At 39.6% G+C, this 24338-nt stretch overlaps 2 protein-coding genes across 7 annotated transcripts; one reads left to right on the top strand and one right to left on the bottom strand.

The window, feature by feature from the left end:
- Nucleotides 1-58: 58 nt before the first annotated feature.
- MRE11 (MRE11 homolog, double strand break repair nuclease) lies at nt 59-21164 on the bottom strand. Of its 4 annotated transcripts, XM_038176534.2 has the most exons (21): nt 21027-21164; nt 20599-20713; nt 19040-19172; nt 18190-18350; nt 17515-17602; nt 16796-16937; nt 15740-15854; nt 14440-14625; nt 13838-14009; nt 13172-13252; nt 12576-12702; nt 10153-10256; nt 7884-8057; nt 6266-6328; nt 5590-5806; nt 4895-4972; nt 3803-3858; nt 3277-3344; nt 2812-2893; nt 1606-1683; nt 59-867 (listed from the first exon to the last, which is right to left on the bottom strand). In XM_038176534.2, the coding sequence occupies exons 2-20, from the start codon at nt 20616-20618 to the stop codon at nt 1639-1641; spliced, it is 2112 nt and encodes a 703-aa protein (XP_038032462.1). In that variant the 5' UTR covers nt 20619-20713; nt 21027-21164; the 3' UTR covers nt 59-867; nt 1606-1638. The 4 variants fall into 4 exon arrangements, with proteins under 4 accessions (XP_038032462.1, XP_027323320.1, XP_005012899.2 ...); XM_027467519.3 differs by having other exon boundaries at nt 59-1683; XM_005012842.6 differs by having other exon boundaries at nt 59-1683; nt 18190-18331; nt 21027-21076.
- Nucleotides 21024-23853, top strand: ANKRD49 (ankyrin repeat domain 49). 3 transcript variants are annotated; one of them, XM_072032775.1, is made up of 3 exons: nt 21024-21147; nt 21755-22040; nt 22894-23853. In XM_072032775.1, the coding sequence occupies exons 2-3, from the start codon at nt 21768-21770 to the stop codon at nt 23350-23352; spliced, it is 732 nt and encodes a 243-aa protein (XP_071888876.1). In that variant the 5' UTR covers nt 21024-21147; nt 21755-21767; the 3' UTR covers nt 23353-23853. The 3 variants fall into 3 exon arrangements, with proteins under 3 accessions (XP_071888876.1, XP_071888875.1, XP_038032486.1); XM_072032774.1 differs by having other exon boundaries at nt 21110-21195; XM_038176558.2 differs by lacking the exon at nt 21024-21147 and adding an exon at nt 21160-21293.
- Nucleotides 23854-24338: the final 485 nt, after the last annotated feature.

Below are 24338 nucleotides of genomic sequence, written 5' to 3'. Positions count from 1 at the left end.
CATGGATGATTAGGAGTAAGATATTTTTACAGTACAGAAATACTTCTGTATCTTCGAATCTCCTTAAGAATTTTAAACAGGATGATTTATTTTTTTTTCTTTCAGTAACAAAACAACTTTAATTTGGACAGCAACATGAACCAAAACATTTTTAAAAACTCAGTCCCTTAGATTAAAGTACTCCATACAATTGACATTCAGAATTTACTTAACAGAAATAGTTTTATTAAAAAAGAAACAAAACTCACAACCCCCATTCTCGAGGGCACTTACAGCAGCTTTTTTAATTGCATAGGTAATTTTATAAGAGTTTTGATACCCCTCAACGAAGGGTCAAGACACCAAGTTATTTCCAGATGCATTATGCAGCTGTACAGCTTTGGAAGTTGTTACTGAGCTCTACACTAGAAATTTGATGGTCTTGATTATTTTTATGGAAATCTTCAGGAAGCTCAAGGACCTTTTAGGTGCACTGCTATGGCATTTATGCAGACAAGTAACGACAGTCATGCTCAGCAAAAGCCAGAGCAACATAAATGCCCACTGCCATCTCTTTGATGGAGAACATAAAAATGCAGAAGTATGGCTTCAGTTACCCACTGTATTTGGTATTTCTCTGACATGCTGGGGTGTTAAGCTGATGAACACTTTAGCCTTTCCCTCAATTAGCTCTAAAGGCTGTAGCTGCAGAACACCCTTTTTAGGGGAGTGGGAAAAGGGGGAAGGAGAGGTGTGTCTAGGTCTTGGCTCCTTCAAAAGAAGGTGTGGTTCCCCCAGTGTGAGTACAGGATCTTCTCTTAAAAGCCTCATTTGGAGAAACATTTGGAAAAACAGTGATGACATTTTAGGATGGCTAAGGCAAAATACCTGAAAAACATCAGCAAAGAAAACTGTTAAGAGGCAGCAGCTTGCCTGTTACTGGTTCGTTGCTTTATTCAAGCAATATTCCTTGTGAAGCTGTAAGGTTCTAGCTCTTACATCTTATTAAGAGGGTAAACACTAACAAAGCAATTCTATCTGAATTCTTTGGCAGTTCTTGAATTATAGAGCAGAAATCATTCCTGCATGCTATGACGTTTAATAACAGTGTAACAGGAAAACCAAACCCACCATTAAGTTGGAAGCATTAGAACATTTTCCAGCTTTATTACTGGAAACTGTAACTTTGGATTAAAATATTACTCTTCAGAGTTTTCATCTGTAACTGTAGAAAACTGGAATTAAATACAACTTTTGTTTTGCTGGCTGAGTCCATGCCCATATCCGTACTTGTATACTGCTAAAGGTTCACAGCTATGAAAAAAATCAAGTCCAAGGGAGTTTTGTACAAATTATACCATTATGTTATTTACATTTTCCTCACAAAAAGAAAACAAGTTGTTAGAAGTTTTAGAAAAAATTTAGTTTCAGGCAATACTTCAGAATATTAGATGTTCTAGTCTAATGCCCTAAAAGTAACATAACACCCAAATTATACTAAATTTGGTGCCACTGAAACAAAACCAAAACATTTCATACAAGTGAAGATCGAAGGCAGACCATCATTTACAGAGAAATGTCATATGGAGTACACCCTGCATACTACTTTCCATTTTCTTCACTAACTTTCATGGTCTCTCCTCTACACTGAAGCAGCAATCATCTGTTTCTTCGTGATGTCACAGCGCTCTGGAATGGATCATCCTGCAATTTGTAAACAGATTGGCATTACTACAAGTAAGATGGATTCCAAGTCATAAAAAGCAAAGTTACCTTTAGATTAAACTAGAAAGCCAGGTCACTTGATTTTATGTTTTCTGACAAACGTGTTTTTATTGTTTTTGGTATCAAGGAGATGATATCAAGGAGATATCAATTTAAAAGTCTAAGAAACAAACGTGCAGAAAACAGAAATTGAGCTTAGGTCAGAATGGTCAGAATAGTTGCTGTGAAGTGTGAAGCAACCTATACTGCAGGTGTGACCTCGAAAAGTGTTATCATTATGAGGAGCATATACTTCAGTCAAGTTTTATCTATGTACATATAACAGACATCATGGTTCACTGACATTTGCGTGAATCAAAAATAATGTTTCTTCTTGCATGTTCAAGCAAACACAAATTCGTACTCCAGGTACAAGGACAAGAGACAGCACAGCGGGCAGAAGAATAAGAACACATCATCTCTGAAGTGGTCACTGACATCGTTAAGGGTGTGAACCTCACTGTACCTGACAGTCTGCTATGATAGCACACTGCTTGACAACATAATGTGTATTCGGTGCAAAGCTGTGAATAGACGTACTCATTTATTTATGGAAAAAAAAGCTCTTCCTAGCAGTTGAAATATGTACTGCAAGAACAGACTTTTTAAACCTTAAGACAGTAGTGACATTTTTTTATAAAGTGTATTTTCATAACATGCAACAATAAGGCAGTTAAGAGCCCTGAAAAACAGCCATTTTTAAATGCAAAAATCATAAAAGTCTTCCTTTTCAAAAGGGTAAAACAAAATAAATGAAAGGACAAGGTCATGTACTAGAAGAGATTACAACTACTTCTTCCCCAGTCAATCTAACTTACTGAAAACATTTCGGGAATGACAATTAACTGATTAAGAACTGAAGGCAAAAAAGACTAGATATTTTCCTGGGGTCCCTTTTAGCCTTATTTTTGATGATTATGTATAGATTTAATTAAAGCAATCTAGTCCTGATAGGAAAAAATAAATATAATAATTTTACTTGGAAATGTTTTGTTTAAATGGCTTCAAAAAAATAAGCTATAGAAATTCAGATATACACGCATGAAAAAAGGCTACTGTATACCATACCTCATCAGACTCAAAATCAACTCCTCTTGATGTTGTTTGGCTTTGTGAACCCCTTTTACTAAATGAAGATGTAGTTGAGAACCTTGAAACATAAAGACAAAAAAAAATATCAGCATGTTCTCAAATACCAGACATTTTAAATAAATTTCCCTTCGACTTAGATTTGGACCATCAATATGGAGTTTGATACTAAAAAAAAAAATAAAGGGGTTAACGATTCAAATTCTCAAACTACCATACAAATCCTGATACTTTTACCTAGCTTACCTCTGTCACTAGACCAACTTACTGTTATATGAAGATTACTCACAGGCAAAAAAAATTACATAAATTCTGTAAGTAATGTTAAGAATTAAAATAATATGTATCTATTTCTTTAGGCAGTATATCAGATCTCTAAATTCTGTCAATTACCAATTAGAAATAAGGCAGTTGTGATAGCACGGACCAAATAAACATACAAACCTTTGATTTACTTTGGAAGAAGGAGTGATACAAATGTCTTCCAGATCTGAGTCATCATCTATAATATCCTGAAAAACAGATACCATTTTTAAAGCTTTTTCACAGAACTTTTTCAAAAACACAGTTACATAATTCTGTAGTACTATCATGTAGCTATACAGTTCATTTTTATTTTTTTTTTAAAGTTACTACTTAATTATAATATACACTTGAGAGGGCTTCAGAATATAACTATAATGTGCAAACAAACATTTGATATTGTAAAAACCCCAAAACCACTCATGTATATTCTCTTTGTACCTTAGGCTATGGTCAGAAGTAGAGTATGGTCTTTGTATTTCTCAAATAGGCCCTGCACCAAAAGAAGGGTCTACAAATTAGCATGCAGAACTTCACTGCTGGAACCGATAGCTTGGGAACTTCTACTGGGCTGGGCTAACATTTTGTCCATGCATTTATTTTTCAAATGAGAAGAGAGCAGAAGGCAGTAGTTGTGTAGCTTCACTCCTGCCGAGACACTTCTTACCTCAGAGAAAGATTTAGATGAATTCTGGAAGGGCTCTGTTTTCAAAGGCTTAAAGGCTACAATAAAATAAATGTAGTATTTACAAAGTGCTTACATAATAAAATGCAACATGTTACATCATCATCTTCATTAAAGAAAATCTGCTTAGCATTTGTTTCCTCTGGAGGAAAAAAAAAAAAAAAAAAAGTAAAACAAGCAAACAATCCCCAAACCAAGACAAGCAAAGGTCCTTGGCAGATAAAGTGTAAGTTAGGTCCTGGCTAGAGTCTGACAACCCAGATCTAACCCTCTGTGCAGCTCCAGGTGCTTCCCAGTCTGGCTGAAAAAGTATCAGCAGCATTCATTACAACAAAGAAAATAGATTACTGTTACTGGGATTCCTCTTTGTCTAACATTTAGTTCACACATTAACACACCTGCTAAAGCTGATTTATGTGCAGGTCATTTGCTGAGAGTCTGATTAATTTAAACATAACTTTTGGGTATACCTTTAGGTATTCTGTGTGGGATTCATGTATGAATATATGAGCAGTATGTATTTTTTCCCTGTAACACTCAGATTAGGTGTTTCCTCAGAGCCTGTCCTCTGTAGCAAGGAAGGGCTGCTCTCACATACCTGGCTTAAATTGCAGATATGTTATTCTTCCCTACTACAAGCTGGTGTTTCTAAAACCTGCTACAATAGAAGACTAAATGCATTTTTCTTAAAGCTTACTAAATGTGTAAACATCAGGCAAGTTTAAGCTTTTTAACCACTGAAAATATTCTGCATAGAAAGGATGATTTAAGTCACATTCCTTCCATGTTCATTTAAAAAAAATATATGCATATAGTACACAGAAATATGTTGTCTATTCCCAAATGCAGTCAGATATTCCCAGCACATTTCATTTTACCGCCAGTGACAGCAGGACCTAACTACTCTTTTCTTTCTCTCACCACTGTTAGTTAATTTTGTTTCTAATGAAATAAGGTAATCTCTCCCAGTTGAATTGGACTAAGAGAAATAAAGACAATTACAGCACTTCACCTTTAAACACCTTCATTACAATATGAGAGCAGATTAGAGTAATGGGCAGAACACAGGCCTACCATCCAGGATCGACTTGTTCTTGGCAGGGACAGACTTGTAGGTTCTGCTGCTAGTAGCTGACTCTTGGCTAGTGTTTCCTGTAGGAACAATAAACACCATGCAAATCTACTCAGTGCTCTTTTTTTTTTTCCCCTGTAAAGTTTCTTCCCCCTTCCTGTGTGATGTAATATTTATATTAAATTTTTATATTTAATAGGCTGCCATAACCGAAGTACTGCTATCACCATAACATACACAATCACACATAGCCAAGGAGCATTTTAATTCGTTTAGCTTAAGAAACACACCCCATTTTTTCAATCACCAGCAATAATAAAGTCTCTTGTAAGCTGTATTAAGACAGAGACAATCTGTACATCACATCCCCTCTAATTGACAAGATACATTATGTTGCATATTATTAGCAGCAACAAAGATCTATCCACGCACTTCATAGCACAGACCTCCCAATAATAGATCTCTTATGAGCCTACTATGTTTCCACAGCTGTAAAGAAAGATAATTTTAGTTCAGTCACACTGTGAAAATGTCACAACTTAGGCCTTGGAAGGCAGTCAACTGTATATCATACAGTACCAAAAATATTTGAGAATTTTGTTTTTCCAAGAGGAGTTCTTAAGCAACAGACGAGTTCCCTTTTAAGGGGAAAAAAAAGTTAGCAACTACAATGCAAATAATTTCATTTTTTTCTTACCTCTTCCCCTTCGAGACGACCCTCTTACTGTTGAATTTTGTCCTCTTGCACCTCTTGCCCTACCTCTCCCCCGACCCCTCCCTCGAGTCGCTGTTGCAGGAAGGTCATCATCTGAATCACCATAGGCCTTCGCTCCTGTATCCATGAGCTCTTCATCGCTGGAGGCTGACACAAGAACTGCGTCTTCAGATCTGTGAGCTCTAGCCCTGGTCATTGCCTGAAATGCAACAATAAGTGCTGGAGAACTCTTTGCAAAGGCATATGACATCTAGATACAAATCTCAGGGATATCTACAATCTGGCTTGCTGATAAGGACGACAGCACCACCAGGTTCACCAATAGTACCAATTTCTTCCATTAACATCACTCCCATCCTGGTCATGGGCTCACAGTTTAGGCCGACAGAGCTCAGAAGGCCAGCCACCTGGTTCAAAGCAAGGGCAACTGAGCCTTCAGGTTCACAAATTTCTACGGGAAAAGAGATTTCAAAGGCCAAATCGAGCAGTAGCTTAAGCACACATTACACAAAATCATAAAAATGATTTTGAGAAAAATTCTAATCTGCCCCAATCAGACAGACAATTTTGGGCATGGATGATGTTGTCAGTCATTTCATTCATATGTAAAAGTCACTACTCTGTTCTTCAATCTATGTCCAAAACCCAAAGGAGTTACCTCACGAACTTCCTCGTCCTCCTCTTCGGCATTTTTTCTTCTACACTCCCTAAATTTTCTCACCTGAGTAAAGAAAAGTTCCCATCAAAATAACAGTTCATTTCACATAATAACCAAAACACTAAGCCTTGATCTCTGAATTAAAGTCAATCTCGTGTGAGAGAGCAAGAGTTCAAGAACAACTGAAGTTTGTTTACAGCCTTTTCACGCTAACCACCTTATGGGTGATGCTACAGTTTCAGAATCTCACATTCTGTTAGTAAGTCTCCTGTAACTACACCACTGGAAAGAAGGAAGTTGGCACATGAAATACCACGTTCAGGGGAAACAGAGTAACTAGACAGTAAGGGACAGTGAAACACGAGTAACTGTAAAGACAGGGTAGGGATGAAGAAGCAAGTTAGAAAGCAATGATATCAAGAGAAACACTGCCATGTATGTACAACTAAGACAGCTTGACTTGCCAAGTACAGAAAAGATACAATGGGTGAGATTGTATACTGTTTTTTGCTGGGGTAGAGTTAATTTTATTTAGATTATGGTGCTATGTTTTTGATTTCTGATGAAAACAGTGTTGATAACACACCTATGTTTTAGTTATTGCAGAACAGTGCTTACACACAATCAAGGTATTTTCTGCTTCTGCTGCTTTCCAGTTCTCTTCCCATCCCAGAGAAGGGAAAAGTGAGCAGCTGTGTGGTTGCCTAACTGCCTGCCGGAGATAACTCACAGCAGAGGGAAAGAAGATATTAGATCAGAAGAAAAATAAATAAATAAGTAAGTAAGTAAGTAAATAAATAAATAAATAAATAAATAAAAAACCAACACAAAAGTGGCACCAAAAACCTACAGGTGCTGACTATTGTCTCTAGACCCCTCATGAATTAGAGCAACCAGTTAGAAAACAGATGGGCAGAACATTCCTCCTCTCAGTTCCCCACCAAATTATTGGTGCAAAACCATTGCAGTTACACTGCAGACTGCCCTGTCCTACCCCACTTGAATATTAGCCTACAAGGAAATTCCACAAGTTGTCAGAGAAGTTTATTAGGGGCTACTAGCTACACAAACACCAGGCCTGGCTCTGAGAGACCACAAGCTGCAAGCAGTTATAAAGCAGCAAAGCACCTGAAGTATGTTTCCTTTATGGTTGTGCTGTTTGTGTACTTTCTCCCAGACAATATGAAAAACAGATTAAATCTTCTCTCTTTCCTCACACTAGAGATAAGTGGTCAGTGTAGTCCCAGCCCTTCAAGAAATGAAGGGATTGATTTATGTTTTCCTTTTTCATCTACCATTACTTACTGCAGCAGTGAAATAGCACATATGAGTACGTGCTTGCACACAGCCAGAGAGCAAGTTCTATGTACATTAGCAACATGTTTTTTGATTTATGCATGCACAAATAAAGCGAGACTCACTATAAGGATACCATAAAACACACTTCTAACACAAGCTTTTAAAATATGCATCTGTAATTTTACCATACTCATTCCAGAAAATGACGAGAGGCAAGTGTCACGTGCCCTTCACGCAGGCAAAGCTATTAAACCAGCTTTGTGCACCAACTTCTCTACCATCTGTCTTTTCTGAAGAGTTAAAAGTAACAGAACATTACCTCCTCATCTATTTTTTCTTCCACTGCATCGATGTGACGCTCCTTAAGATACCTTTGTGTTTTTTCTAGTTGAAATTTCACAAGCTCTTCTATAGCATCTTTCTCCTCTTTGTCCACAAACTCCTGCACTGCTTCTCCCATTCCTCTTTCCGTCAGAAGTGAAAGCTGTACTTTCTTTATAAAAGGGGAAAACAGTTTGTTAACAAGCATCTGCCATCAAAGCATGTGAGAAACATTCCTGCTTTTCTAGCTAAATAGTACATTTGGTTGGTTTCAAAACAAGTAACCTGCATTTAAGATTTCAATCAGAAAATAGCACAGCAATAAGCAAATGTTACTCCTCATAATAGAGTTACAACTCTCTTGTTACTCGTGTGCTACACCTAACTTAGCAGAGCATTTTCAGATTAGTCAAAGAAAAAACATTTCATAAACAGTAAAGAAACGATGGATGATGATGCTAGTCATACCTAAATTAATTTGTCTGAAACATATTACCGAGAGAGAAGGCAATCTATTTTTTCTTAGTCCAACCTCCTTTTATAAACTAAACTAGGACAGACTTGCAAAGACGTAACAAGCTATTAAAAACAGGCACTGAATTATTACAAATGCAAAATTATTTATTTTTACTATAACATGCTAAGAATAAAAATTGGCAGTTACAGAGCTGGACAAATTATTATGAAGCATTAAGAGCTACTAAGGAGAAAACTCTCTGTTGAAATCAAGTTCTCTAAATACCAATAGTCCTCACTCATTCATTAAGTCAGATGATATTCATCAAAATTCTCTACATCAAGACATTACCAGAGACACTAATTAGTAAAAGTACCAGAAGCTACTAGTGGTGTTTCAAAGCTGCTCTCTTCTCTACATTTACTCCCCGCTGCTCCCCGTTACAGTAAGAGACATTCTGGAAAGAAACCCCATACGGATAGTTGAAATAGCAGTTTCTTTTGTCTGTTAGATAACTTCTTGGTAATAAGCACTGTATATGCTTCTTAATGATGTTTGATCCTTCCATGTGTCCTTAAGGAACTGCATTGTCAGTTTAATCAGAAGTGTAAAACCTTCCCTGAAATGATGTATAACAGGGGAATAAATTTTAAAGCTATTATAAAATAAGTTTACAAAAGAGTAATGCAGGCATCTCAGAAGAGAGACTGACTGTAATGACGCAGACTGTTAACAGTGACTTTCAGCAAGACAAGATCAGGTGCCTACAAAGCCTGAAGCACAGGCTATCCTAACACAAAGTTTAAGACCCCTAAAATCACTCTGGGGCAACAACTACTTCACCCCCACCTTCCTTTATTACCAATGTGAACTTAGATTTTATTATCTCCCTACTGCAAGCCTTCCTGGAACACTGACGGATTCTTTCAAGTCTTCATAAGTGCTGAATGGTGTAAGAGGGACAATTTTTGTGGAGTAAAGGAGGCAAATAAATTAAAATCAAACTTATTTTTCACAGATACAAGAACAGTACCCCATGTTTGACCCTGCTTCTCCTCCCCATGGGATTAAGGAATGGCTTACATTTGAAGTAGCACCTACTTCTACACTACTCACCCTGGGTTACGTTCCCTGTCATATTCAAAAGGCAAGTAGCCCTTCCAGGGCATAATTTTTGCCATCCTAATAAAGGCCCCTAATGTGTGTTAGGGATCTTTACCTCAGGAATCCTTCCATGTTCTAATAACCTTCTATAAAGCATGTTCTGAAGTAGCTTCTGAAAGTTATGCTTGATCATCCAGATCAAGCATTTGGGTGACTGACTCACTGATAATTATTTTTTTTACCTCTGAGACTTTTCAGCCCTGCAGATAGGAATAAGGAATAAATCAGGTTTAACAAAAGAGTGGGAAGAAAGCAAACTATCAGGTACTCTCTTTGTCCTCCCTGCTCTGCTTTAACGCCGAACTGCACTATGCCTGACAATGCAAATATGATTTGCAAGGTAACAAACCATTCCAAATTGGTAAAAGTAACTGGTGTGGCCTCACATTCACCCCACAGTAAATGAAGGTAGCTTCTCAGAGCATGCTGCCTCACGCTTTCCTCCTGTGACAACAGGAGGCATCCATTGGTGCAGTGCAGGCACTGCAAGTAACATGAAGAGTTACCAAATGTTATCAAAACAGCTTATGTTCACATATCCTACATACTTTGTATACAACAATTACTTGTTAACCTAAGGCATATATTTTACCCAGGAATACACATATAATTAAGTAGGAAATTCATAAAAGGTACAAGGTACAACCTTCTCTGCTGTCTGAAAATACTGCTTTACAAGGTCTTCCACCCTCAGTGTCATCCCCTCAGAAACAGGTCTGCTGACCAGGTCTCCAAAATTAATATTGCTGTCTAAAACAGAAAAGCATAGTGACACTGTTAGCCATCATTCATGTAGGAGTTTCCAGCTTGTATTCGTGTTGTGGTTTAAGCCGGCCGGCAGCTAAACACCACACAGCCGTTCGCTCCCCCTCCCCCTCCCTCTCTGGGACGGGGGAGAGAAATGGAAAGTGAAGCCCGTGAGTTGAGATAAAGACAGTTTAATAAGACAGGAAAATAACAACAACAACAACAACAACAACAATAATAATAATACAATGGTGATAATAGTACTACTACTAATAATATGTACAAACAAGTGATGCACAATGCAATTGCTCACCACTCGCTGACCGATGCCCAGCCTAACCCCGAGCAGTCCGGCCCCCTCCCCCCAGCTAGCCACCCCTATATATTGTTTAGCATGACGTCAGATGGTATGGAATACCCCTTTGGCTAGTTTGGGTCACCTGTCCTGAGTCTGTCCCCTCCCAGCTCTTGCTGCACCCCCAGCCTGCCCGCTGGCAGGACAGAGCGAGAAGCTGAAAAGTCCTTGGCTTGGTGTGAGCACTGCTCTGCAACAATTAAAACATCAGCACCTTATCAGCACTCTTCTCATCCGAAGCCAAAACATAGCACCCTGCCAGCTACTAGGAGGAAAATTAACTCTGTCCTAACTGAAACCAGGTCAATTTATTATCCCACTGAAAATAATAGGAAAAAAGATTAATACAGGCCGCTTAACAACCATGGTCCGTTTTATATGTAAAGGCTTATTATTCAAACAATACACTATTGTATGCAAACAGGTAAACTTAGCAGATACAACAGTTGTACAAGACAACTACATCACTAGTAGATACAAAAGGATCTTCTAACTACTGAATGTCTAGAATAAGAAGCTGAATGCTACATCCTGAAGGTTATTATAAGTAAACTCTGGAAGATCACAACAGGAAGAGAACTAAAATGCATCAAAGCACAAGGGACTTTTTATGAGTAACTCTGTTACTAGGGAAGAAACTGTCTTCCAAAGCGTGCTGGCTGATTTTGAGTAGAAAAGGTTCATGGCTCAATGAGGGTGCCCTGCACTCCCAGGAAACAAGGTAGGAATAACAGAAGACTGCCACCTAACTTGTAGAAGTTATCAAAAAGTAATGCAGAGAACCATGGCATTCTTTTCAAGTTTGCTTCCTGAAGCAGAGATGGCACATTAAGCAGGGAAATGAAAATGTATAGGTAAAAGAAGGTGAGAGAGCTATTTTGCATTCTGCAAATGTTGATGAGGTTCTTTAATTCGTCAAAAAAAAAAAGCAAAATAAAACAAGAGCAATGCAGCATAATTAAAAAACCTTCACTAAAAGCAGTTTCCATTTATGAGCCATCATGTTTTGAACTTTACAAAACTGACATTTACATTTACAAAATGTAAATAAAAACTGTCAGTGGAATCGGAGTGCTTACAATGCACTAATGTGCAATATTAACAGTTCTTTAGATTAGCACAGTATGTTCTTGTGCAAGCTGTACCTTTATTAGTGACTATTACAAATCCACTAATTAGGCAACATTTACGAACCATTTATTAAAAATTCTAGGCACAGTGAGAAGAGGCACAATAGTAACAGCTATTATTTGTTTTGCAAAAATGCTTGAATAGAGACATACCTGGAACATGCTGAAAAGCTAAAAGCACCTCAAACACACGACTGATGAGGGCAAACCAAATGCTGCCGTACATTTGCACCACACATCAGATTCTATGATTTGGACTTCTTTAAATATTAAATCAACTCTGAAGCAAATCCCCCCAATTAGCATTTCAGGCGCAAATGAACAGATTATTTACTACATAATAAAATTAAGACAAAAGAACACCACCTACCTTTTTTTCCACAGAATAGGAAAAAAACAAACAAAAAAAAAACAACCAACCAACCAACCAACCAACCAACCAAACAAAGCCAACCATCTCCTTCTAAGAAGTTCCAGAAGTGAGATGTTTAATTCCTTTCATGGCAATCAGCATAGTCATAATAATTTAGCCTGATATGGGACTACAGGCAACTCAGTAAGATTTAAGGCCAAAGAGAAATGAATTATTTAACATTAACTATCATAAAGATCCCGTGATGAGTATCAAAATTTTTAGACAAACCCAGGAATCACTTGGAATAGAACAGAGATAATTGTGCAGTACATGTATTTTACCCTTAAATAGGACTATATATCTTTACTCCTCCTGTAATACATTAGGTGGTAGACACCACGGTTTAATAATGGCTAGGTAATGGAACAGCAGAAGAAAAATGAAAATCAAGGAAAGGAAATGATTCCTTCCTTTCAAATTACCATTTTTCGCTTTTTGCTCACGACGTCTGAAGAAGTGTATGATGTCTTTGGGATTAGCCACCTTATCCACGTACTTCTGGCTAAAACGAAAGATGCTGAATGGCTCAAAGCCACCTGTATAATCAACCTAAGGGAGGATTGAAAGAATTAAAACATGAAACAAACAGAAAAAAGAGAAGCCACACAAAGCAAGCAAGTTTGTTATCCTACGAAGCAAAAATTAAAGTAAAAGTCAGCCTAAAATTAATACTTTACTATAGCATGCAGAATAGCTAATAAGAGCCCAGATCCATAACTTGTTCCATTTACTATCCTTAAGGAAACTTTCCATATATTAGGTTAGGAACCAACACAGGACAATATAACTTAAAAAATATTAATCTTGGTCACCTTACTCAGACCAGCAATGAAGTACACTGATGAACAATCTCATTCTTTACCATACAATGTTGGTTATATCACAGGTTAATTAAAGCAGTTTGAATTTACCTGTATACAGTAAGAAATTTTATGTATTTATACAATAAGTATGATTTTGCTTTGAAACTTTTCACAGGGACTTTTCAAAACAAAACCCAAATGGAACAACGTCTTACTCGTAATCTTATGAGAGGCTTGTCCGGCTGGCGTGGATTTCCTAGGCGTTCTCTTTCTGCGTTATCCAGCATCATTTCAACCTACAAAGCAGAAGGAGGATTTCAGTTCCACTTTACCCTAAAGATGCCTGAACCCTTCAAATATAACTTACTTATCTTTGAAATACAGCTTAGTCCAGCAGCATCTACGTCAGTGACCATTCATACTATTTTACTCTGTAGCCACTATCCTTTGCTCAAGTTCAGTTCCAGGGAAAAGCACAGAGTCAAATACAGACCTAAGAACTGAGAGCAATCAATGAAATTGCCTTGGTTACTTGGGCCATTTCACAGTGCACAGCCCAGCTCCCAGGGTTTAGGTGCATGTATTTATGGTGGTTCCAAAGTGCACATCTAACACTGTTCCATTTTCAGGTAGGAGTTTCTACAGAAAGATGATGTGGGCCCCCATAAAGCTGCTACAGCCTGCTTTAGTTGGTCATCCTGGTCTGGAGGCCAAAGCTGCAGTGAACATCATGGAATTAGCCTCTGGTGGAAACACTGCTTAAGTCAGTCTCATATAACATTGGACAAGAAATAAGGTTTATCTTCCCCTTTCACAACCAGTCAGAGCTCACCCTCCATGCCCACAAGCTGTTACCATAAACCATAAGCGTTACAAGTTACCTTTTCCATGCAGAATGCCTGTATTGCCTGAGTTACTTTGGGATTGTCAGGATTAAAAAGATCTGGATGATCAGCGAGGACAACATCTTCCATGTAGAAAGTTCGCACTGTTTCTAAAGGAATCTTGTGCATTTTCATTTTTTTCCCTTTAACATGCAGCAGACCAATGTGCCTACAAGGAGAAAGTTCTCTTTAAGTTTGTATCTTCCAGTATAAAACCGTGTTTTAAATTAATGTTTATGTTACAGGGGCAAAAACTTAAAAGCTATAGCAAGTTCTCAGATATCTACTTCAGAGTTGGCACTGCCAAACTTCAATCCCATTATATTCAGATTGTGTTTGTTCTTTTTACAAGTAGATGTACACATTTCATGTATTTCAAATTATCTGGGTGTGACCCCTCTTGGATAAGTTACATTTGCTACAAACATTTGGTTTAGTTCTAAGTAAACCAAACTTATCCCAGGCACCTATTCAATCTGTTACACTGTAACACAAATCCCTTCATGCTTAAGAGAAGTTATTTTTCTTTTGATATTTCTGAACACAACACACTTAAAGCAAGAGATAAACAACAAAAGAATAAATAAAAACACACACACTTCTTCACAGCTTCTCCAGGGGACAGAGATGTCACCACCGAACTTCCCGGCTGAGAAACATAGAAATTTTGCTGCTCATTTGGGACTGGAGCTATTTTACACTCATGTTCATGACCCCACACAACGAGATTAATAAAGTCATCTAAAAACTGCTCTGGAATGTAGTTGGTGGCTCCATGTTTGCTCCTGTAAAAGAAAAGAAAACAATAATTAGAATGTGTACAGTCACAGGTGAGCACAGGTGGGGAGTGAAGGAGGTGAAAACCATCCACGTGATTCAAAGCAATAGAGAAGCTCTAGCAAAAATAGCTGACATACATTTCACATCAGCTACTCTTCGAGGTTTTTTCCCTATGCAATTTTTTGAAGTGTCTGGGTAAACAAAAAGGCAACTTACAGATTTAAGCCAAAAAGTTAGTTAATTTGCACAGGGAAGGTTTTCAGTAGCATTTTTTCTGTTCTGAATGAAGCTCACTCTTTTCTACCTCCCTCATTGGACCTCCCTTTTCTTTTTAACTGGCTTGCAAAGCTTTCAGTTATCTTCCATGTGAATGCTTTTATAGCATGTCATTTGTTTTGTTTTTTAAATGGTGAGGGGAAAAAAAGATATAGGACACACCACCCTCTATCCCTTTCCAGAAGATGGAGGAAATGAAGTAAGACAGAGTTCCTTTAGCCTACTGGACAGAGATCAATACACAGGGTTCCCAGCTCTATTTGTTTACTTCTGCCTCACCGTTACTTCCCACATGAGGACTTCATGAAATTTCATTGAAAATTATATTACAGAATCTGGAAGAGAACCCTGCCTGTTCCTACTGACACTGCTGGGAGAAGTGTGCAGGCAGAAAGAACACACACTACCTCTCCTCTGTCTGAGACGCTGGAAGGGATATGAATGCAAGTGAAGACACAGCACTAATGAAATTATAGTTCAATCAAGCACAGAAAATGGCATGTTAAGTTTACTGCTTTTTCAGCTGTAACATGCAGACTTAAGACTTAATTATCCACATATCACACTACCTACCCTCTTTCTTCCTCCTCAACTATGAGAGTTTGAGAAGTAACTTCCACAACATCTCCAACTCATTTATTTCAACTCTTTTCCTTGATGATTCTTCTCTAAGAACAGCTCTAAATATTGCTTTTATTGAGGAAAAATCTTTAAGTCTGCTACTCACAAGAAGCACCAGCCACCGTAGCTGTCTTTCTCTCCTATGCTTTTCAAGGCACTTTAATTAAAACAAACGACAAAACCCGAAAGTTTAAGTCACCATAATCCGTTCAATACTGGTACCTGTTCTGATGAATCACAAACAAGTTAAACCAACTGTCTTCATCTTCCTTTGGTCTCAGCATGGTTACCTGTTTATTGACAAACATACGGTACAACCTCTCGTCTGGGATGGCTCCTGTAGTGGACAAAACAATACATCATTGTTGTGTGGTATAAGTATCACACAAAAATATATCAACTATCAACTCTTGACAGATATCAAGAGGTATATAGCCACTCTTTATTTTATAGAATTTTAGTTAGCAACTCTGTTAAAAAAGAGCATAGGGAATACAACTCTGTGGCAAGAACAAATCTTCATTTTCATGACCTAAGATGTCTAAGGCATTGTTCTGTTTGAATTCATAATAAAGTATAAATTTGTTATTTTACTAGACAGCATTCTGCAAGTAAGACATTGCAACATGAAATCCACCTTTAAATAACTGCTAAAAGCAGTTTTGTTAACTACATCAAGTTTTAAACCTCATCAGTTTTCTGTGCTGAACACACTATGGGCAGAATTAAAAATGTGAGGTTTATTTTTCTTGTTGACTGAATAAGAACTATATTTTGTTATAAGGTGGACTCTAAAACCAGACACTGAGATAGGGTTCTTAAACGTCCTTAGAAATTCTCTAGAAAACAAGAAATAAACAGTGAATTCTACAAAGTCTATGCTTTCCCACAGAGCAGGAAAAAGTCTACAACACCTCTGAACAATCTGTCACTGGCTACCTCCTCCATGTTTTTAAGCCAGAGACAATCCAGCAGTGGAATAAACCTGACATTCTACAAAACATCTGAATTAAGAAAAGGTATGCTAAGTGGCAGGGGACCTACAAAGGTGGAACCACACGACCAAGAGGTTAACATGTTGAAGTCACAGACTATGGACACAGCTGGCACAGCTGCATTTCTAAGCAGCAACACTCTCACCAAACTGATACACCTTAATTTAGTGTTACTTAGACATCTGTGTTTGCTGCAGCACAGGATGTTCGTTCCAACTTATTTCACAGCTATTAAGCTTTGGTAATGCACAACAGTTGAGCCACAGTCTGGCAGAACACTTACCTAAGCCATAAAGAGCAATTTTTGTTCTACCCTTACGCAATAAAATGGGGCTAATATCTATTTTCTCCACAGAAGTTGAACGCCCGAAGTGATTCACCAATCCTGCACAGCTTAAAATATCCAATGCACACAGTGCATCTGCCTGTGGAAAATAGGAAGAAACAAATCTAAAAATCTGTGAACAGGCTATGTTCTTTTTTTGTACTTAGTTGTAGATGTTTACTTTCAAACAACCATTTCAGTTATTATTCGTTTATCTTCCTCAAAAATAAACGGTCACACAATTGAAGACGCATATCAATTGTACACGCAATCAAAGCACAAGTCCAAGTATCAAAATTTCCTTTCCTTAAGAAAAAGGCTTTCAGTCTTCATAGAAACAATTTGTTCTCAAAACTTTCTGAAGGGCTGTCACTTCTTGGTATGAGAAGCGATTCTGTTCCCAATTACCAAAGTTTAAGGAATCTGAGATTTAATATACTTTGAGCACAAATATAGTCTGTATGGATACCTTAATTTCTTTCAATTCTTTTTAATACCACATTTAAGCTGTTGTCACTAATCAAGACTTCTAAAGAAACACAAAATATTTATGCAAAGAGTGGAGCAACTGACTAAAACTAGCCTGTTTGCCAAGAACTGCATTTCTATAAAAGCCTGTATTTCTACAATACTGGTTATGTAACACAGCAGTAGAACTAGGATAATAATTACATTACCCCTGTTGGATCATCGTGATTGCCATGAATACTAAAAATTGGAATAGAAATGTTGAGATTTCCATCTTGATAGTTCACCCATGGAAACCTGAATGAAAAGAAGAAAAGTTAAATTATTCAACTTTGCAGATTTATTCTGCAAATCCATGTACAGATAATTCCCAATATTCTCTTCAAATTACTGTCATCACAAATACATGGCAGTGGCACAAATGATTGCCAAGTGGCTATGTATAAGTTTAAGCTCCACAGCATAGAAGATTCTTATTCATTGTCTGGAATGGAACTTCCTACCAGGAACATGGTAGCAAATATATTTATATTTTTAGACTGGGTTGTGCAGCCTTTATTTACACACGAAAAACTGTTTATTTTAGCACAACAGTTCCTTTAAGTTAGTTTACTTGCAGGATACAACCTATTTTTTACTTAAATATATAAATTATTACAAGAAATTCAGAAGTTTCTCAAATATACGGTGTCCAGTCATTTATAGACTTAAACAGTGAAAGATGATATATGAAGCAATCCCACCAACTGTCCCATGTAAGCAAGTCTAAAGCTTCAAAGTTTCAGTCACAGAGGAAAAGCATTAAAAACAAAATAAAATCACAACACATTCACCCCATATGAAAACAAAACACGTGGTGTCATGATTCATAGGAAGGGACTTACTTGCTGTATTGAAAATTAACTGCCTGATCACTCAAAATTTCAAAGTGAATAGGACGATCACCCATGCAGTATTTTCTCAGCGACTCTAAACAAGAATGTATTGTTTTCCTGGAAGGTTTGTTGTCATGAAAGAGGTCCCCACCTAATAAAACAAAGTCCACCTGTATATAACAAAGAGCTCTATTATTTTAATACAACATTTTGAAGTACTTTGGAAGACCTATAATCTAATCGATTAAATTAATTCTGCTAAGGAGTTCCACATATCTCATACCTGGACTTCGAGATAAAATGAGTCTGTGGCTAGAGATATTAGGATTTCATTTTCTCATGAAACAAATGTTATATATACACACGCATTTTTCAGAATAATTTAGTTAAATATATATTTTAATAGACCATTTATGAAGAGCTATAGGAGAAAATAAGATGGTGTTTAAAGAAGGCAGCAAAGTGTTTTAATAAGTGTCCCTAGATTGGCTCCTGAACCTTTCCTTTGATGGCCTGAGGAATTGCTTTATCTTCTCATTGCTACAATACCAAGGGTGATGAACGCAGTGCCTCTCTTTGCATTACTTTGAGAAGGTACTAGTTTCAACTCAGCTTTTGAAGCAGCATAGAAAATACCAAAGTCAACATTTCAAATAATTTGACTAAGGAATCCTTCCAAGCACTACATCTGTTTGTATCTGAATGAAGGAATATGCATTTCTTTTAGAAATGTAACTGGTTGCAATAATGTGTTTGATAGTAGTAAGGATTGTAGCAGAACTAAGTTTTGTGGTTTCTGGCAGGTTGGAAGGGGTTTTGCACAGTCTCTCTGCTTTACTTCCTAAAAAGCAATACTTACTTCATTTTTCTGAGCCTGCTCCAAGATTTCATTAAAAGTTACAAATGTGTCATTTCCACGCACTGGGTCCTTCTCCAAATAGCCAAGATGAATATCAGTAGCAATCAGTATTTTAAAGGTATCTTCATCATCCCTGAATTAAACAGGAGAATTTGTTAGCAGAATATTTCACAATTTCAACACACTTTATTAAGATAAGCAGTTCTGTCCGAAGTTATTAATTACACAGTAGATCTAGTACAAAATTCTGTCCAGATATCCTTCCAGTAATACTCTCAAAACATTTCACTACATTACTTGCAAATGGCACTCTACCAAACAAACTGGTTTCAAAACGAGATTATCCCGATCAGTCTGCTTTAGTGAAGGGCTGCAGGTATCTAATGAAAAACTAAATCATGGAATCAGAGAATCATTAAGGTTGGAAAAGACCTTCAAGATCTAACCAGCAATTCCAACCATCCGCCTACCACCACTGAACCATGTCCCCAAGCACTACATCCAACCTTTCCTTGAACATCCCCAGGGACGGTGACTCCACCACCTCCCTGGGCAACCCGTCCCAATGCCTGACTGCTCTTTCTGAGAAGAAAGATCTCCTCATTTCACAGAATCACAGAGTTGTCTAGGTTGGAAGAGACCTCAAGATCATCGAGTCCAACCTCTGACCTAACACTAACAAGTCCTCCACTAAACTATATCTCTAAGTTCAACATCTAAACGTCTTTTAAAGACCTCCAGGGATGGTGACTCCACCACTTCCCTGGCCAGCCCATTCCAATGCCTCAGAACCCCCTCAGTAAAGAAGTTCTTCCTAATATCCAACCTAAAACACCCCGGCGCAACTTTAGCCTGTTCCCCCTTGTCCTGTCACCAGGTACGTGGGAGAACAGACCAACCCCCACCTCGCTACAGCCTCCTTTAAGGTACTTATAGAGAGCGATAAGGTCGCTCCTGAGCCTCCTCTTCTCCAGGCTGAACAAGCCCAGCTCCCTCAGCCACTCCTTGTAAGACTTGTTCTCCAGGCCCCTCACCAGCTTCGTCGCCCTTCTCTGGACTCTCTCGAGCACCTCGATGTCCTTCTTGTAGCGAGGGGCCCAAAACTGAACACAGTACTTGAGGTGCGGCCTCACCAGAGCCGAGTACAGGGGGATGATCACTTCCCTAGCCCTGCTGGCCACACTGCTTCTTATACAAGCCAGGATGCTGTTGGCCTTGTTGGCCACCTGAGCACACTGCTGGCTCATATTCAACTGACTATTTCCAACCTGAACCTACCCTGGTGTGACTCGAGGCCATTCCCTCTAGTCCTATCACTAGTTATCTGTGAGAAGAGGCTGACCCTCAGCAGCTTTGCAGGTTTTCTGCCTTTAATTTGGAGAATAAACATTCCATTTCTCTGCTTGCACTGGTAATTATGAAAATACAAAGGGAAGTACGATGCTCAGAAGGCCCTGAAGGGAAACACAAATCCATGTCTGAGCCGTTAACTCATTCACAGTGCACAAAATCCGTGTTATCTGATGTGAAAGAAGAACCGGACAGAGACAGGAGCTTACTGCGAGCCGAGGGCGCTCATCTTGCTGCCAGCACTCCCCACCACAGGGCTCCGGGCACAGCGCAGCGAGGCAGGGCGCGGGGTCCCCTTCTGTTTCCACGGATCCCGTGCGAAGCCTGAGGGACGAGAGAACACAATCGGGTTAGGAGGAAGGGCACAGCAAGCTGAATTGGCAATCATTCAGTGTTTTAGTTAAAAAAAATAACAAACCCAAACGCTAAACACTGACGGTCGGGCTCGCCGCCCGGGGGGCTGAGGGGAACCTCACACGGCCCGGGGGGCTGAGGGGAACCGAGAAGGGCCGAAGGGAACCGAAAGGAGCCGAAGGGGAGCAGAGGGGGGCCGAAAGGAGCCGAACGGGGGCCGAAGAAAGCCGAGGGGAGCCGAAGGGAGCCGAAGGGAGCCGAAAGGAGCCGAGGGGGCCCTCACCCTAACGCGGGCCCCGGTCGCCTGGCGCCGTCTCCATGGCGCCGAGCGCCGCTCTCGCGAGACTTCGCGGCTCGCTCGGCGGCGCGATTGGCCGGCCGGGCCGGAAGGGCTCCTCGCGCAGGTAGGCGCGGAGCCCCGCCCCCCGGGGAGGCCGTGCTGGGAGGGGCAGGTGCGGGGGGAAGCTAAGCAGGGCCGGGCGGGGCGCGAGCGTGGATGGGAGACCCGCGGGGCTGGGTGTGCTGAGGGAGGCGGCGGCGCCGCGCTCGGGTAGGGACGGGGGAGCCGGGGGGCGGTTGAGGGGAGCCGGGGGGCGGTTGAGGGGAGCCGGGGGGCGGTTGAGGGGAGCTGGGGGGGTTCCTGCTGGGTTCAGCCGGGCCTCCGAGGGGTTGGGGTGGGTGTTGGGGCCCTCCCTGGGCTGTCCCCGGAGGGTTGTGGTGCCTGGAAGGCAGGGCTGGGGTGTGAGGGGCAAATGGCGGCAGCTGGGGTGGTGCTGGCTGTGGGTAAAAGCAGAAATTCTGCTTTAAAATAAAGTGTTTTGTCCAAATTATGTGTTTATAAAATGCCTATGGCTTTAGGTAATGAAATATGTGCTTAGTCCAACGCAGTCTGCAGCTGGTATAGTTTGTAGTATTGGATTATGTGGTGTTTTGAAGCATGAGTATTAATGGGGAGTTCAATTAGCGCATGAAAACTTATTACAAATATTATTATATCTCTGCTCCTTGCAGATGCTAACTAAAAATGAGTAAAAGCAAGGATACAGCTAAAAAGGATGTTGATGAAAGAGACGAGGACAGCGATGAGCTAGCTGAGTACACGGAGAGCTTCAACCAGCTGGAGCTGCTGGAAACGCACCGGCACCTGATTCCCGTGGGCACGCAGAGCTGCTGGTCGGGGCAGTCGGATGACGAAGATGAGGAGCAGGAGAGAAGTGAGGAATGGTACGAAATGCAAGAGAAAAAGATGGAAAAAAATCCAGAGAAACTGCTACTCTGGGCAGCCGAAAACAATCGGGTAAGGCATTTATTCAGTGTATCACCGACAGGAATATTAGCCTGAATAGGTGCCTATAGTTTCTTCCACGATCCCAAATTTCCCTGTGTGCTCCTTTATCTCTCTGAACTACCTTGATCCAGGTTTTGGAAGGCACTCTGAAAAGCAGCTTGCTTTTCAGTCCACACACGCTAAAATATTTCTGCGTCAATTAGCTTTCAGAAGAAACACTTTGATTGTAGTTCAAAGTTAAAATAACAGCACTGTTTTAAAGTTTGTATAAACCAAAAACATGCCAGACCCTTTCTTCAAGGCAGGTAAGCCTTTTAACTGGGGAGGAGACGGCATATCTGAAAAATTATTTTCTTCAAAGCTACTTGTACAGAGAATATGTGACTGTTTTCCCGGCTCTTTCTTGGAGAAGAAGTTTTTTATTTTTTCAGTAATAACTAACTTCTAATTAACTAAGGTAAGAATTAACTTCCAAGAATAAAGTGGAGATTCCTGATGGGTACCTTATTACACCCATGTGTGCATTTATTTTCATTGATTGCCTTTGTTATACGCAAAAGATCCACCTCTAGTTTTGTGGAGGCATGTGTTTCTTCACAGCAAATGGGGAAGTCTGAGGCACTGCAGCTAAATGCCCAAAGCTAAGTGGGATAAACAGTGGCTGTGTGTTTTTGTGCCCGTCTGAGCTGGATATCTGTTTATTTTAAGTAACCATAACTGGTTTAATTTTCAAAGTTTGTGTTATGTAGTCCTGAGAGTGAGAGAAACTGCTTTTTCCTAAAAGATCTAAAGATGGGTAGAACACCAGAAGCGATACATCTTGTTTGCTGAGTTTCTTAATAAATTACTTTCACTTCAATAGCTGAGTACAGTGAGGAGGCTCCTTTCCGAAAAGCTGGCCCCCATTAACGCTCGTGACGAAGACCAGTACACCCCTCTGCATCGAGCTGCCTACAGCGGGCACTTGGACATGGCACGGGAATTGGTCGCCCAAGGGGCGGATGTTCACGCGCAGACGGTGGATGGCTGGACGCCCCTGCACAGCGCGTGCAAGTGGAACAACACAAAAGTGGCCTCGTTCTTGCTTCAGCAGGGCGCAGACATCAATGCCCAGACAAACGGCTTGCTGACACCGCTGCATATCGCCGCGGGGAACAAAAACAGCAGAGAAACCCTGGAACTTTTGCTGATGAATCGCTACGTGAAAGCAGACCTGAAAAATAATCTGGATGAAACTGCCCTCGACATCGCCAGGAGGACTGACGTATATCACTACCTTTTTGAAATAGTAGAAGACTGCATAAATGCTGTGACCCCTTAAAAGTTGTGGTTAAACTCGTGGGTGTGGGTTTTCCTACCTCTTATCTGTCACGCAGCGTGCTGCATGCTTGTCAGTGGTGGCCTGTCCCTTCGCAACAAGGCTTTCAGTTCAGAGACTTGGGTGTTCTTCAGCCAGGTTACTTCCTGCAAATCAACTCAGTGCTTTCCCTCGTAGTTTGAAATGTTATTTCTGTTATCGACGTATTCAGCAAGTCTCAGTGATTTCAGTGAGTCTCTGTTTAATTAGTGTAAATTTGAAGGGACTTTTTGTAATTGGTCCAAAACAGTGTCAAAGCAAGAGGGAAAACTGGACTATTTCTGTGGAAGAATTCAGGCTTGGTTATACAAAATTTATTACAGCTCAAGAGAAAAATATTTTTTCAGAAATTTAATTTTTTAAGAAATTGCATGAAAGCTCAGTATGAATGTAACTTATTTGGGTGATACACAAAATGCTGTGATCTGTTGTAAGGCCTATTATAAAATAAAACAGTCAACCCTATGTATTCTATTGTCATATTTTTAATTGAAATCTCAATAACCAATGTGATTGTCTGTTCATAAATCAAAAGAATTATTCATAGGAACCTCAACTGTGTGAGGATGAACAGACACCATGTTATTGTGCCAAATTATTTAAAGCTAGTATTGCTAGTTCAAACTCAGATTTGACTGCCGTGGCTTAACCAAACTGAAATTGGTGGAGGTTGGTTGGTAAAGCATTGTATTGTGCAGGAATTAGCATACTACAGGATTTCCCATGTTAAAGGCATGCGGTGTGAGAGCTCCAACTTTCCCATTTATAGTATAGGAGTGGAGAAACTTGCTTCTATTTGTTAATCAAATTGAACTAGAAAATGAATGTAAGGCCTGGAATATGGTCTCTCAGCAAGACAACTGTAAGAAAACATCTTCTCCTGTGCAGACACCTTACTGAGTGATCCCAAGCTCCTTCCAGACACCACTAACAGGTCTGAAGCACACTTG

Source organism: Anas platyrhynchos, chromosome 1 (genome assembly GCF_047663525.1).
Source record: "Anas platyrhynchos isolate ZD024472 breed Pekin duck chromosome 1, IASCAAS_PekinDuck_T2T, whole genome shotgun sequence".
Taxonomy (NCBI): Eukaryota; Metazoa; Chordata; class Aves; order Anseriformes; family Anatidae; genus Anas; species Anas platyrhynchos.
The sequence above is the reverse complement of the archived record's forward strand: the minus strand, read 5'-3'. Positions and strand labels throughout refer to the sequence as shown.

What these genes read in the sequence shown, in the direction of transcription:
- MRE11 (XM_027467519.3), bottom strand. Translation starts at nt 20,618, where the DNA reads ATGAGCGCCCTCGGCTCGCA. An exon ending in CCTGGAGAAGCTGTGAAGAA is followed by an intron (nt 14,010 to 14,439) that starts GTGTGTGTGTTT and finishes TTCTCCTTGTAG; the next exon opens with GCACATTGGTCTGCTGCATG. An exon ending in AGGACGAGGAAGTTCGTGAG is followed by an intron (nt 5,807 to 6,265) that starts GTAACTCCTTTG and finishes GTTGCATTTCAG; the next exon opens with GCAATGACCAGGGCTAGAGC.
- ANKRD49 (XM_072032775.1), top strand. Translation starts at nt 21,768, where the DNA reads ATGAGTAAAAGCAAGGATACAGCTAAAAAGGATGTTGATGAAAGAGAC. An exon ending in GGGCAGCCGAAAACAATCGG is followed by an intron (nt 22,041 to 22,893) that starts GTAAGGCATTTA and finishes TCACTTCAATAG; the next exon opens with CTGAGTACAGTGAGGAGGCT.